Source organism: Budorcas taxicolor, chromosome 16, assembly GCF_023091745.1.
Source record: "Budorcas taxicolor isolate Tak-1 chromosome 16, Takin1.1, whole genome shotgun sequence".
NCBI lineage: Eukaryota > Metazoa > Chordata > Mammalia > Artiodactyla > Bovidae > Budorcas > Budorcas taxicolor.
The window spans coordinates 38,368,664-38,383,089 of NC_068925.1; the positions used below are offsets into that span (position 1 = coordinate 38,368,664).

A 14,426-nucleotide genomic window follows, 5' to 3' on the forward strand; every position below is an offset into this window, starting at 1 on the left:
ATAATCTTAAAGAATGTGAATATCAAAAGGAGAAATAGCATGTTAGCTACATGATTTTGACAGTAAATTAGTTTTTTTGCTCTGCATTAGTGCTGATGCTGAGCTTCCGTGGTAGCTCAGACGGTAGAGAATCTGCCTGCAATGCAGGAGAGACCCAGTTTCAGTCCCTGGGTTGGGAAGATCTTCTGGAGAAGAGAATGGCGACCCACTCCAGTATTCTTGCTTGGAGAATTCATGGACAGAGGAACCTGGCAGGCTTCAGTCCATGGGGTTGTAAAGAGTCGGAGACGACCGAGTGACTTAACACTTTCACTTTCAATGTTGATGCTATTGAGAAAGATATATTAGAAAGATTGTAACACTGGGGAAATTGTCTCATTTTTTCAAAATTTTTTGGAGTTTCATTGATCTGGGGAAGAAAAATTAGGTTGTTTTAGGATAAATTTAATATTGAATACAAAGTAGAGAATAGGAGTTAGCCTTAATGTGGATGACCCAGAGTTCTTACTCTCGCCTCCTTCCTCCTTTTCCTGGGCCCCTCTCTCCTGCCCCAGGCCCCTCTCTAATATGAGTTAGACATCCTGACTCTTGATTTTGATGTATCTCTTTCTGAGAGGGACTAAATGTGATAGTAATTGATGCCTTTTGGGTAAAGAAGTAATGTGAATAGATACAAAGAGAAAGTTAATGATGACTTATGTTAATCTTTTCAGTGTTGATCTTTTGCTTTTAAATCTCAAGATGTTTATGTTCCATATAAGATGGGTATGACTGGTTTGTTTTATTTTTAGTCTCTGGATTTTGATAAGATTTTATGTGGGCCATGTGTCTTTTGTTTTTTGTTTCATATATTTCTTGGTTTACCCTGTAAGGATATTGTGGACTAAATTCAGAGATGCATGATAACCAGGCAGCTGACATCTGTGTCTCCGTGGCCAATGGTCTGGAGTGCTTACCCAATTATTATCTAAATCCTCATCACATCTTACACAAAACAGTGACTTTTATGTTATTTATCTCATAACTACTTTAAATAAAAGCCCTCCTAGCACATTATGATGGGAATTTTAAATTCTTTTAATGACGCTTCCATCTTACAGTTTATATTCACCTCTGCACTTTTGTGCTTAGACTTAAAAAAATTTCACAAGTTATCTTTCAGTAGGGGGATTAACATATCAAGTTATAATCAAAATGGTAATTAGAAATAGAAATTCCAAAGTATTGTTTTTAAATATATCAAAATTGTTTCCATATTACAAAAGTAGGTTCACGGAAGAGAAAAAATTAGAGCAAAGTGCCAAATCAGAAATTAAAATTCCATGTTATTTCCCAGAAAGAGCTGTTGTTAATATTTTGGCATATAAAAGCTTGTAAAAGCTATATTTTAAGTCTTGATCTCTGTTTTCTCTCCTGTCTTTTCTCAGATAAAATCCTGCCCTGGAGAATGTTATCAGCTCACCAACCTATCAATACTATTGAGGCGTCTCTTCTTCTTCATGGCCCCACCCCAACAGGCAAGGATATCATCTTTGTCACTGTCTTTGAGCAGCTGCTGAGAATTGGATTCAGATACTTTTGAAGGCTTTTTCACCCCCATTTATTCTACATGTAAATGTTAACATCTGAATGTAAATTTTTAATATATTGATTGCTTTGCTTATTGCTTTTAGGTGGATTTAGATTTTGATGTTAAAGAAAAGCCAGAGCTATACTTTAACATTAAGTTAAAGTGATAAAAATAGAGCTTATTCAGAGCTGTCGCAATAGGAGAGAAGAGATTTCAGTATAGAACTGGGCTCAGTTCTGAATACAGCATAGACTAGTGTGAATCTAGGGTCAAGAAGCAGGGTAGGAGTCTTGTGGATAAAAATTCCTAAAAGGAAACATCAGAGGTAAGGGGGTCATTCTGGCTTGACCAGATTCTTGCTGAACACAGACCAGGATGATCAGATACTAAGGGTGAGGGATTCTTTCTAAATTTAGTTATGATTCTTGCTAAAACTGGATAATGCAAGACCCAGAAAAGATGGATACAAGCCCAGGGTCAAAGTCTTCTCAAGAAGAGAGCTAAGAAGAGCTTGACTCAAGATTGGTCAGAGAGAGTCCTTTTCAGTATCTTTACTGCAAGTTACAGAGAATCATTCTAACTCTGTCTTCAGAGAGAACAAGATGGTGGAGGAGTGGGTGGACGTTGAGTACATCTAACTCTGTCTTCTTTCTTCTTCTTTCTCATACATTTAAGATACTTGGAATGAAATGGTTCTGTATCCCCTGTCCCTTTAACTTATTTTGAAGAGCTAGAATATTGCTTATGCTCTAAATGAAAATGATATCTTTATCTTTTTCAAAGTAAACAAGTTGAACTTTCTGGGGAAAATTTTAAGTATGATGAGCCCTAGTTGTTTGCCATTGTGAGGAAGACAAGCTCTGTGTGACAGAGGAGATTCTCCAGTTATAGGAACCTTGGTAGCCTGGTGTAGTCCCTTGGATTAGTCACTTTGGAGCTCTTATGAGCTTTTTATAAAATACAGGTTCCAGGACCTAAGCCTGTGAATAGAATGGGTATGGAGTGGTGGCTGTTGGGTGAGGCTCAGTAACTTGTTTTTGTTATTATTAAATTCCTACATGATTCTGACATGGATACAAGCTGGGGAAACACTAGGTTAGTGAAGTGGGTTAAAGGCCTTGGTGTGAATCCTGGCTTAATATGACCTTGGGCAAGTCATTGTTTCTGAAACTGTTTCCCTGCCTACAAAGTGACAGAAATGTGTAACTGTTTTGAAAAATTTCGTAAGGATTTAGAGATAATATATATGAAATACTTAGCATAGTGCCGAGTTTAGAGGGTACTCAATAAAGGCTGAGTTATTTCTGACCAGAAGTGTTTACCCCAAGTCCATGCCTGCTTTCCTGCCAAGAGAGGATGGCAGGGCAGTGAGGAGCCACACTGACCTTCTGGCCCTCTTCCTTAGGTGTCTCCAAGGCAGAAAAGCACAGCAGGCCCACCTCATTGCCCTCCAGAAAACATATTAGGGTTGCTGTTCATGCCTCTCAAACTCCTGAAGAGTTGTCTGCTCCTAATGCAATTTTACTACCTTCCACTCCCCTGTCTTTAAAGGTCATACTCTTGGTTCCTGGTATATGGTTCTTCCTAGAAGCCCTGTTTCACTGGCAGGCCCTTCCTGAAGAAGTGGGATTTGGAAGAGATCCTCCATTTTCTCACTTTATAGGAATAAAATTCTTTTCCCAGAGTTGAGAAATTTTAACTTTTAGGATAATACAGCTCAGAATGAATTAGCCCCAAGTGAGTTCTAGAAGGTTTGTTATAACAAACTCTAGTGTATGTTTAGAGATCTCTTACATACTTCTCAGTTTATTTTGAAATTTCCAAATAATTGCAACTATCAGATATGAAGTTACAGATAAATGAGGGGTTACTTGTAATATTTTCCTTCATTTACTTCATTTATCAAATACTGATTTTTCCTGCTGTGTTCAAGTTACTCTATAACACTTAACAGTAAGGGAGAAACCTGAATTTGAATTCCTGTTCTGAGAGTCCTTGGGAGAGTTAGTTAATCCTAAAATTGAAATATTATTACTTAGATGGCAGTTGTGAGACTCAAGGAGATAGTGTATATATGCATCAGGTGAGCATTTAACAAGTGTTAGTTGTTCTGTCATGTCATGTCATGTCAGCTTTTTCCTTTTCTCTTAAGACATGATCCAGCATCTTAAAGGAAGCAGCAGGGAAACCTGTATTTTTTCAGACTATACTATGGACCAGGTTTTGTAATAGGCACTTTAATTCTTTTAATCCTTACCTCAGCCTTGTGGGATAGATGATATGTTATCATGTCCATTTTACAGATGAAGATTCAATAACTCAGGATAATTAAAGACCTTCTCCAAGCTCACACATAATAAATGACTGAGCTGGGATTCAGATACGATCTGTTTTGCTCCCAAGTCTGTCCTCTTTCCATGGCTCCCGTATTGTTTTTAGCTGGTTTTCATGCAGCTGCTTCAGGGGCCTCCTCTGGGATGTTGCCTCTGCCTCCTTACTCTCTTTTACCCTAGGAAATATGCTTTTTTATTTCCTGAGGTTACCTGGGCGAAAGGATATTAGTATGGTCTGGTTGAAGCACACTGGCAGCTGTGCTACCATTTTCATGTAAAGGAAAGATTATATATTTGCATTTTAAGCCCACTGGTGTATTTTTCTCAGTGTTAAGGAGGGAAGTCATGAGCTCTGCACATTAGATCCCCTTATATTTCATTCCTTGTGAACTGTCAGCACAAGCAGTTTTAAATCTTGAAAACTGTGTTGAGGCCAAGGTTTTCAAACCCAGAATAGTAAATAAATAAATCAGTCTTTATATGTAACAGATCTTGGCAACAGCTACCTATGTTGTCCAGGGTGTTACTATTTATAGTTCTGTTTTGGAAAGGGAACTCATTCACTCGCTGGACTTTAAGAAAGGTCTTGTTTGAATTGATGTTAGTTGGCACAATTCTCTTGGCTTTCCTGATGCAGTTTGGTTTCATGAATAAAGCTGCCTGTTGTAATTGATGCATAGCTCATGAAGGGATCCATTTTTCTGGCTTTATCAGCTGTCCCAGAAAATAGCCATGTAATTTCTCCCTTGTTTTGACAGCTAAGTATTTTCTCCAAACAAATAAAATTCAAATATAAATATGATATATAATGTAGAAGAGTTTCTCTGTCAGATTGAATATAGTAGTGTGTTTTTTCTTTTCTCATTTTTGATGTAAGAAAATTTTTTTTCTTTCATTAAGTAGACTTTGGATATTTGTAAATTGAATTATTCTTCTTAAAAATTACATCAATATTCCTAGAGTATACCTTAATTGGTAATTAAGTACACTATTGCTTTTGCAGTTTTTCTACCAGAAACTGATTTAAACAGTTTAGTGCTTTCTTAAAATAACTTTTGTTTGCCATTTTTATCTAGCCCGTTAACATGGCATTTTAGAACAGTACGGTTTTTCTGTTAACCTGGCAAACCCTTTGAATTATTTCAGTGGTAGAATTGTTTTGCCAACCATACTGTTATGAACACTTGCGAATGAGTTTCATATGTTGTCTAAAGTAGAGCAGAGCTGGCTAGCCCATTGGAAAACTGAACCTGTGACCTCTGCTTCTCTCTGATAGCTAAGTAGTAAGCCACAAAGGTTGGCTAAATCAATCTTGTTGGTGTATTTTGTAATATTACTGTACAAGTTGTTGAGTACACCGATTCTTAGGAAAAAAATAGACTTATTGGGTAGAAGCATTTAAATAGCTGATGTGACTAATAATTTAACATTTCTTAATGCATTTATTAGGGCTTCCCTGGTGGCTCAGAGGTTAAAACGTCTGCCTGGAATGCAGGAGACCTGGGTTCGATCCCTGGGTCGGGAAGATCCCCTGGAGAAGGAAATGGCAACCCACTCCAGTACTCTTGCCTGGAGAATCCCATGGACTGAGGAGCCTGGTGGGCTACAGTCCACAGGGTCGCAAAGAGTCGGACACAACTGAGCGACTTCACTCACTCACTCACTAATGCATTTATATAGTGTTCCACTTAACCTGTGTTTTTCAATTTGGAAACAAATGCAAAAACAAAAAATAACTAAAATGCTTGTTCATTTAGGCTACAGTGATCTGGTACCTTGTGACACTGTTACGCAGTTAAGAACTATTATTTTTTGTCATACCACCCACACAACATGTGGGATCTTGGTTCTCCTACCAGGGATCCAACCTGCTCCCCTTGCACTGGAAGTGCAGAATCCGAGACTTAACCATTGGACCACCGGGGGAAATCCCAAGAACTTTAAAAAAAGTATTAAATATCGAAGCTAATACTTCGCTTTGGTGTATCAGTTCACTAGACTGTCTTATGTTACTTTTGTTTTTTTAACAATTAATTTCAGGTGGAATTTATCCAGAAATTTCCCCCAAAAGAAACAGAAAATCTGCTTCTGTGGCAGTATATTTCCTTTCAGGCATTACCTGCTGAGCTTAGGAAACAAACTGCACTTGAGGTCAGCAGAGCAGGTATTGCATGGTGTATGAAGTGGCTAGGCAGTAACCGCACGCTGGAAGAACTTGAGTCTCTGGTAAGTGCATTATGATGGCCTTGATTCATTCTGTAGCTGTTTATGAAGCTGCTTTAGTTACTGGGGATGTGTTGTTAAAAAGACACAGTTTGTGCCCTCGGAATCTAGCAAGAGTTTCATATTTTTACACTGTAAGAGTCTGTGAGAAATGTACTGTTATTTTGATTGATGTAAATATGAGAGGGGAGGGTGGAACACATTGCGAAATACTTATTTGTAGTATATTTGCTGACATATTTCTAGATTTGGTAGAGAAGATTCTTCTTTTTGTACAACCCTCATTTTATGCAAATCTCTTCTGAGTCTTTATATATCTTTCTATTTAGAATGCTCCCTCTTAAAATAATGGAATAAAAAAGAAGTTGATCTGTAAGTCAAAATACAATTTTAAAAACTGGATATAGTACATGTTGTTTGGTGTTTATTTGCACATTCTTTGATTCATTCATTCATTCAGCATATTTTGAATGCTTATATGTGCCAAGCTTTGTTTTAGGCATTGGAGATAAAAAATATATCAAAGAACAAAACCAACAAAAATTCCTGCTCTCATGGACTTACATTCTTTAGCTGTAGACAAAGAAGTAACATATATATATATATATATATGTAAAACTTAGATACATACTATATATCAGTTTTTGATAAGAGACAAATCAAGCAAGGTTGGGCACAGAGCATTTGAAGGGGTGAGGGCTTATTTGCAATTTTAAATTGAGTTCAGGGTTTTCTTGAGACTTACATTTCTAAACTGAGTGTAAATGTTCTGATACTCTATTACATTTGACTGTAATCATCAAGATAATTTAAAGCATTTACATATATTGAAAGGAAATATTTCTATGTGCCTTTAAGAAACCTATTAAATACCTAGTTAGGAGATGGTGAGATTGTTCAGGTTTTGTATTCATACACAAATTTCTAAAGTAAAGACAAAAACTTCTGTATTAGATAAAATAAAAGCACCTATTTTCTAAAATTCAACAGATCTTTACTGTATGACCAAAACTAGATCAGCAAGTTATTTAATGTTTATTGTAAAAGGAAATAAGTAAATAATAAGTTAAAAGCTGTGTGGTGATTACATAAAATTAAGTGTGGTTGTTGAAGTATAATGGATGAAGGGCAAAATTACTGATTATTACCACATGCCAACCAACCCCATTCCTGGCCAGTCAGAGAGACAGACATTTGATATATCATTAAGAGTGAATCCAGGAAAAATTATCTTTTGTTTCAAATCCTAAATAGTGTACTTAGGTACGATATTTGTTTATTGAATGCAGTGTTGCTAAAATTTTTGAAGATTAATTATACAACAACAGCAACAATAATTTAGTAAACTTTAAAAGGTTGCTAAGTACATAATGTGAAAAAAATTTAGTTGATAAATAGTATGAATTAGCTTGACCATATTGGTCATTTGTATCAAATCTATTTATTAAAATATGATACAGTTTCCATTTTGTTAAATTTTCAACCTAAAAGGAAAAAAAATTTTTTTAGGAAAATGAAGCAAATGTTTCTGTGTATAAGGAAAAGTTGTTTTAACAAAATATATTGGTTGGCCAAAAATTTGAGTGTTTCTATAACATCTTACATCTTATTTGGCCAACATAATACATGTATTAAGACATCGCTGAAAAGATGGCTTTGGGTCTTAGAGATAGATACACTTCTAGTATTTTTATTAAGAGTTAGAGGTAACTCAAAACGTGCAGGTAATTGGGTTCCAGCTCCTTTAGACTGATGTCTACACTCAGGTCCTTTCCCTGTCTCTCGCCTTTAGAACACAGTGCTCTCTGCTCTGCTTGCTGTATGTAATTCTTCTGGTGAAGCTCTGGATATGGGGCAGCAAATGGCAATTAAGGAAGTTGGAAGTCAGCTTTCAATTCTTTTAAATGTTAAACTGGTAAGGAAAGCAACTGTAATAATTTTGCTGAAGAACAAATAAAATATTGAAAGAATGAAATTTCCATACAGAGTAAAATGTATATAATTACTTTAGGTTCTTGGTAGCACTTGTGAAAATGCCTACTTTTACTCTTTCAGCCAGTTCTACTTAAGTGTGACAGAATTATATTAATAGCCAGAAACTAGTGAAGTGACAGTGACAGTCTAGCTACTATTTTCAGGACCAGTTGGACCCTCTTTTCTTTAAATTTCTTCTCCTACTGTTTCTTCTTCTTTGTTTGCTATGGCCGGTTTCTGTGATTCTGGAGTTCTTTTATAAAATCTTTTGAGCAGTGCGAGAGTGGTCTGGCTTAGTACTAGAAGGGGCAAGTAAATGGATGTGGCTAACTTGTATTCCTCTTCTCCAGAAAAGCCAAAATCAGGCTAGAAGTAGAATGATATATGTCCCACAGATCATTGTAATTTAAAAATCATATTTAGTTAAATATTTAACTATTGATAAGTTGAAATACTGGCCTCTGGGTGTCCCAGTCAGTGGAAGTTGAAAGCACCATTCACATTTGTGAAATAACAGAAATGGTTTTGCAGATTATATTTTATCATTAAAGTTTATGTATATGGTTAGATTTCACTGTTGTAGCATTTTAGCTTCAACAAGTTATTTCCCCTGATCCTCATTAAATCATTGAATAAATATTCACTGAGGATCTTTCCTGGTGATAAAGCTTATAATATAATAGAAGCAAGAGTTCTGGAGAGGAGAATTTTAAGACGACTAAGGAATAAGCAAGCTTTTTCTGAGACAGATAAAAATAATGAGATGCCGATCTGAATTAAATCTGGGTTTAGAACATGGCTATACTTTTTCCTAACTGTGTGTCTAGAGGAAATTATTTAACCTCTCTACCCCTTTTTCTTAGTAGTAAAGTGAGGGTAATAATACCTGCTTCATAGAATTATAAGGAATAAGTGAAGTAATATAAAGTGCTTAGCATATTTCCTGGAATATAATAAATGTGAATGTGGCTAGTCTTATGTAATGGAAAATTTTCACCAAAATTATTTTGTGCTTCTTATTTAAGGTAATAGGTCAACCTTATGTTCAGCAGACACTCAGCCTTTTACTTCCACTGCTGGGATTTTTCATTCAAGCTTTAGATCCTCAGCTGATAAGTCAGGTAAGAATAGTGGGCAAGCTATCTACTCTCTTATCTCTTTGATACTGAATAGTCAGACCTGTTTTGCTGTTGCTGGTAACTGCTTAGGAAACCCAGAGGTTAGGAGTCAGTTCACCTGGGAACCCTGCCTTCATAGCATTTTCAAAGGTATGCCAGAAGCTGTTGTTGAAGTTATGTTAGTCACTCAGTCCTGTCCAATTCTTTGGGACCCCATGGACTGTAGGCCTCAGGTATGCCTCGCTTTGGGTGGTTCTAAGTGATGGAAAGAGGGAAAAGGGGAGAAGGCCTTCATCTTACCTGAAGTGATTTAAGGATTTGGAATGAGTTCATAATAGACAGACCTGATCCCCTAATTCAGTTGGTTTAAGCTTACTGTCACTTAAGAAAAAAACTATTTCGAGGTAAAGCTAGCCTTTCCTATTTAGGAAGTTACAGCATATTGCAGAGAGTGAGACTAGCAACACCTTGTATTTAGTAGCTCTGGTTTTGGTTGTGTACATGAAGAACTTAGCATTGATGGACGGCAAAACCAGTCCAATATTGTAAAGTAACTAGCCTCCAATTAAAATAAATAAATTTCAATTAAAAAAAAATGTTTACTAATGAGGTATATTTTTAGTTAGTATATATGTATTTACAGAGAATATAGTAAAATAATTGACTCAAATATGTTGATTCTGAAGATTCTAATCTTTTTTGAAAAATACTGATAGTTCTGATGTAATTGTACCTACCTTTAAAAAAAAATCCTAAATAACTAATATTTTAAAATTTCAACATAAGTAAATTATTCATTGAGACATTGCTGCCATAGAGACTATCTCAGTGTCCTTTACACCAGGCAAACTATGGCCTCCTGACTAGGTTCTGTTCTTCTGTTTTCAGCATAGCTAAGGAAAATTTTTTACATTTTTAAAGGTTTATTAAAAAAAAAAAAATATATATATATATATATATATATATGCATGCAACAAAGAACAAGCCCAGAATATTTACCATCTGGCCCTGTACAGAAAGTTTGCCAATCCATGTTTAAAGAATGAACTTCTCCCTCTAGAAATTAAAATAAAAAATAATATTTAAAGGAAGAAGGCTGGTGTATTGTTTTTCAGAAACACATGAATTTTTAATTTTTTATTTCAGTGGTTGGTAAGACTAATATTGTGGTAGTAACTGAATGAGTGATTTTATTGTTTTATTCAAATTCCACCTGTGAAGTATAGGCTTTGTAGAATCTTTGACTGTCCTGGGTTTGGTTTTGTTTCCCGTCCTGCATACCCATCAAAATCTTAGTTGTGTCTCTACAAAGCACTTGTTTTATAACTGCTTGTAACTATTCTTTGGTCTTTGCACCTTCAGGTCATAACTTTGCAGACCTCACTGCTTAAATTAGAGCCTCCTGACCATGTTCGATTGGCATTTCTGGATTTTCTCTCTTCTCTGGGAAAACTTTTTATACCTCAAACTATCCAGGTAATACTCTCTTAATCCTGTTGTTCCCATGTTAACAAAATCTCTAATAATTACTGAGGGATTTTCAGGCTTTAATTTCTGGAATTCTGTGGATTGCTGACAAATGAAAATTGGAGAAAAACTCTTTTGTGAAGAGAGGGTGACTGTCTTAGTAGGACTCGAGTCATTTACTTTTAGAAAAATATATGTTGACATACAAATAATTTATAGAACTGGCTACAATAAGATTTATGATAATTGGGTTCTAGCATACAGAGTTCCTAAGGAAGGAAAATACGTCTTCTAGGCAACAATGTATAGTGAGAGGGAACAATGTATTGGGTGATTTATCAGTTATTCTCTTGGTTTCTATATCCACTAAAGGGAGCCTATTTGTTTTTTTAGAAGATATTTTTGAAAATTTTGCGAGGTATATATAGTTGACAAATAACTATTTATAAAACTGTAAAGGCCTGGTGATACACTTCTACTGAATCTTAAGACACACTTCACAGCAAAAAGAAGTCTTCCTCCTAAATTGAGTTTTTCCTTCCTTATTACTGTGGTTAAGACAATTCTAGACACTTGACATTTTCCCTCTACTTCTAGATCATACTAGGAAGATTTCAGTGCTGAGAACTTTTTATGTAAGTGGGGCAAAAATATGATGAATGTTTTCTCAGTACATGTTAAATAATTAAAACCTTGAAACCAAAACTTGAACTGGTTAGTTTGTAAAGGGCTCTCTTGTTCAAAGGGAGACAATCCCATACTCTTGGTTTTCATCATGTAAAGTTGTGTTTCTTGAGGTAAGTGTAGACTTGACAGCTTCTTTTCAACTCTCTGGATAGAAGTATTCAAAGATACTTGCATTTGAGCTATCTTTTTAGCATAAAGTGAATATAAATATATTCTGAAATTCTGCTTCATCAGTGCCATAGCCATGACCCTGATGGGCCCAGAACCTACGGAACAAATGTTTAATAAAAGCAGAAATTACCTTACATATTCCCAGAGTGAAGTTCTAAAGAAATTTGGGGGAATTCATCAGCATGAGAGGCATTTAACCCATGTGATATTGATTCATTTATTCATTCAAGAAAAAGTTAAGTTCTTGCTATATGTCAGGTGCTATTTTAATCCCTATTTTAATACTGGGGATTCAGTATTCAGTAAATCAAACTAATAAATACCCTCAGCCTGTTGAGAAGCAACAGACTACTAAAGTGGGGATATAGGAAAAGGACTAAATTGGTGGTGAGTGCTATGGAGAGAAATAAAGCAAGAGAAGGGGAAGAAATACGTGGGAGTAGAGTCTGAAATCAGACTTGGTCACTGGAGTCCTCACTGTAGTGATGTGGGTAACACCTGACGCTGAGGGAGCAAACCAGGCAGGTACCTGAGGAGGCATCTCCAGAACAGGGGAAATGGGAAGCGAACACCCCCCAGCTGGAAGCACATTTGATAGGAGAGCTAACACAAAGGCAGTGGGGCTTAGAGCAAAGGAGGGACACAGTTTAACACGTTTTATTGTGTTCCCTGGGACAGAATTATGGAAAACTGGTAACGAATGTACTCTGTTGAGGTTCTCCTCTAATAAGGTTTGGTTTTCTTTGTAGGACAGAATTCTGCCCAGCCTGTCTTCTGTTTTTGCTTCACTGCTAGCTGACAGGAACTGGCTATTAGAACAACATTCCTTGGAGGCATTTACTCAGTTTGCTGAGGTAATTAATTAGAAGGCCAGTCTGTCACAATGATGTCTAAAACATTTTCTGATATTGCAGAATATTCCAAAAACATGTATAGAGCTGCTTTTTGTATCTTAGCCATAAAATTTCTGGAAGAGATATTACTAGCCTTCTGTTTTATAGGATCTAAAAAGGAAGGCCAGAGAAGGGAAGTGATTTTCCTAAGGTCCTCAGTAGTAATGATCAGAACAAGCATTCAGACTAGGTGTCCTAATTCAGATGCTGTTTGGGGTTGAATGATAATATATTTAATCTCCACCTTTCATAGGAGCTAAGTTGATGAACACAGACCTGTTAGCTCAGCTCTGTAGAGAGGGCGACCCTGCCCTGGGCTGCTTTTACTCTTAGCCGCCGTTGTACAGTCCTGCCCTTCATCATAATGGGACCCAAAAATGTTGGGATGATTGGGCAGAAATCGTTACAGCTCACAACTTTATATTTGTGCACCCTCAAATAACTATAAGCTTATTATCTTTTGAGCGATTTTTCTTTTAAAGTTGCATTTTTAATTAAAGTAACTCTTAAAACTTGTGTACTTCTTTTTGCAGGTTATTAAAATGTACTGAAATAAGTTTTACCAATCTTTTAATAGGGAACAACTCATGAAGAGATAGTTCCACAATGTCTCAGTTCTGAAGAAACAAAGGAAAAAGTTGTATCCTTTTTGGAGAAGGTATTTTATTTGTATAGCATCCAAGTAGCAGAACATATTTTGTTATGTTACTTTTTAAAAAATTATTGCCAGGTTGAATATCCTGTTAGCTTATTAAACAGTTGGGACCTCACTGCAAGTCAGAAGTGAAACACTTGGGTCACTATGGCTGTAGTCTTGGATACTGCAGCTTTGATCATCCAGGCCCAGAGAAAAAGAAAGCGGATCCCTAACCAGTAACTCACCATCATTAGATTCACACGTGGAACTGTAGGCCCAAGAGGGTCATATTCACCACCATAATCCAATCAGGGCTTTTCCAAATAGTGGCTCCCATATTTTGTGTGAGCTTTGAAACTTACTTGGGGACAATGGTAGGATGTAAGTTAAAGCTTAACTGAAACACTAATAGAACAGTTAAACCACAGATTTAGAATACTAGGATAAAGTGAATTATGCTTAAGTACTTAATTTTAAGAATATCTCATTGAAGTGGACTATGTCTCTTTTTTGTATATATGCATATATTACATATAAGCTGGGTATAAGTGTGTGTGTGTACATGTAAAAATTTCTCACCCTATTCAGTAAAGGCTGGCAGATGATCTTTTTTTTTTCTGTAGGGAAGACGTACACTCTAAAATACTTTTACCCAAATCATACTGAGGGTAATTTTTACAGATGAGTCCAACTTACTTCCAGAATTTGCCTAGTTCACAAGCTGAGCCTTGTAGTTAAACATTCGGCATTTAATACACACAGGTCTTTTCACTGAGTATCACACCATTTTGATAACAAGTTGAGAGTGCTAATGTTGGTATTTACTTGGTTCTTCATATCTCTGGCAGACAGGGTTTGTAGATGAAACTACAGCTGCAAGAGTGGAACGTATCAAACAGGAAAAAGGTACTTTCTGGGAGCCTTTTGCTAAAGTTATTCAGGAAGAAACAAAGATGTCATCTTTACAGGTATGGACTGCTCTTCACTGTGGATCAAGCTTTAATAAAAAATTTGCTTCATCACTTACAAAAGTAAAACAGGAACTAGCGTGGTTCTTTGCCTCACACAGAATAGACATGGGAAAGTGTTTTATGGTAGCTGCTCTCTTAAAGATCACATTTCTTCTTTCTGGAAGGCTAACAACACAGAGAACAGAGGTTGGACTCCAAAAAAAGTTTTAAACATCATACTGAATATACTTTTAATATAACTTTAAATTATTTGCAGTAACCTTTGGAAAAGTTATGTCTTTGTACCAGTGATGCTAGAAATGCAGTAGTTTTTGAACCACCGAAGAAAACTGATTCACATACCTTCTTAAATGTTTAGTTTGCTCCTTGGCCGCATTCATCA

General features: G+C 36.1%; 1 protein-coding gene across 1 annotated transcript in view; it reads left to right on the plus strand.

The window, feature by feature from the left end:
- Positions 1-14,426, plus strand: part of FIRRM (FIGNL1 interacting regulator of recombination and mitosis) — a 50,321-nt gene that overhangs the window by 33,199 nt on the left and 2,696 nt on the right. Inside the window, exons 16-23 of the mRNA XM_052653423.1 lie at positions 1,428-1,517; positions 5,944-6,129; positions 7,919-8,041; positions 9,126-9,221; positions 10,581-10,694; positions 12,293-12,397; positions 13,014-13,094; positions 13,922-14,041. Coding sequence (XP_052509383.1) covers positions 1,428-1,517; positions 5,944-6,129; positions 7,919-8,041; positions 9,126-9,221; positions 10,581-10,694; positions 12,293-12,397; positions 13,014-13,094; positions 13,922-14,041 — 915 coding nt within the window. The remainder of the gene's footprint in view (positions 1-1,427; positions 1,518-5,943; positions 6,130-7,918; positions 8,042-9,125; positions 9,222-10,580; positions 10,695-12,292; positions 12,398-13,013; positions 13,095-13,921; positions 14,042-14,426) is intronic.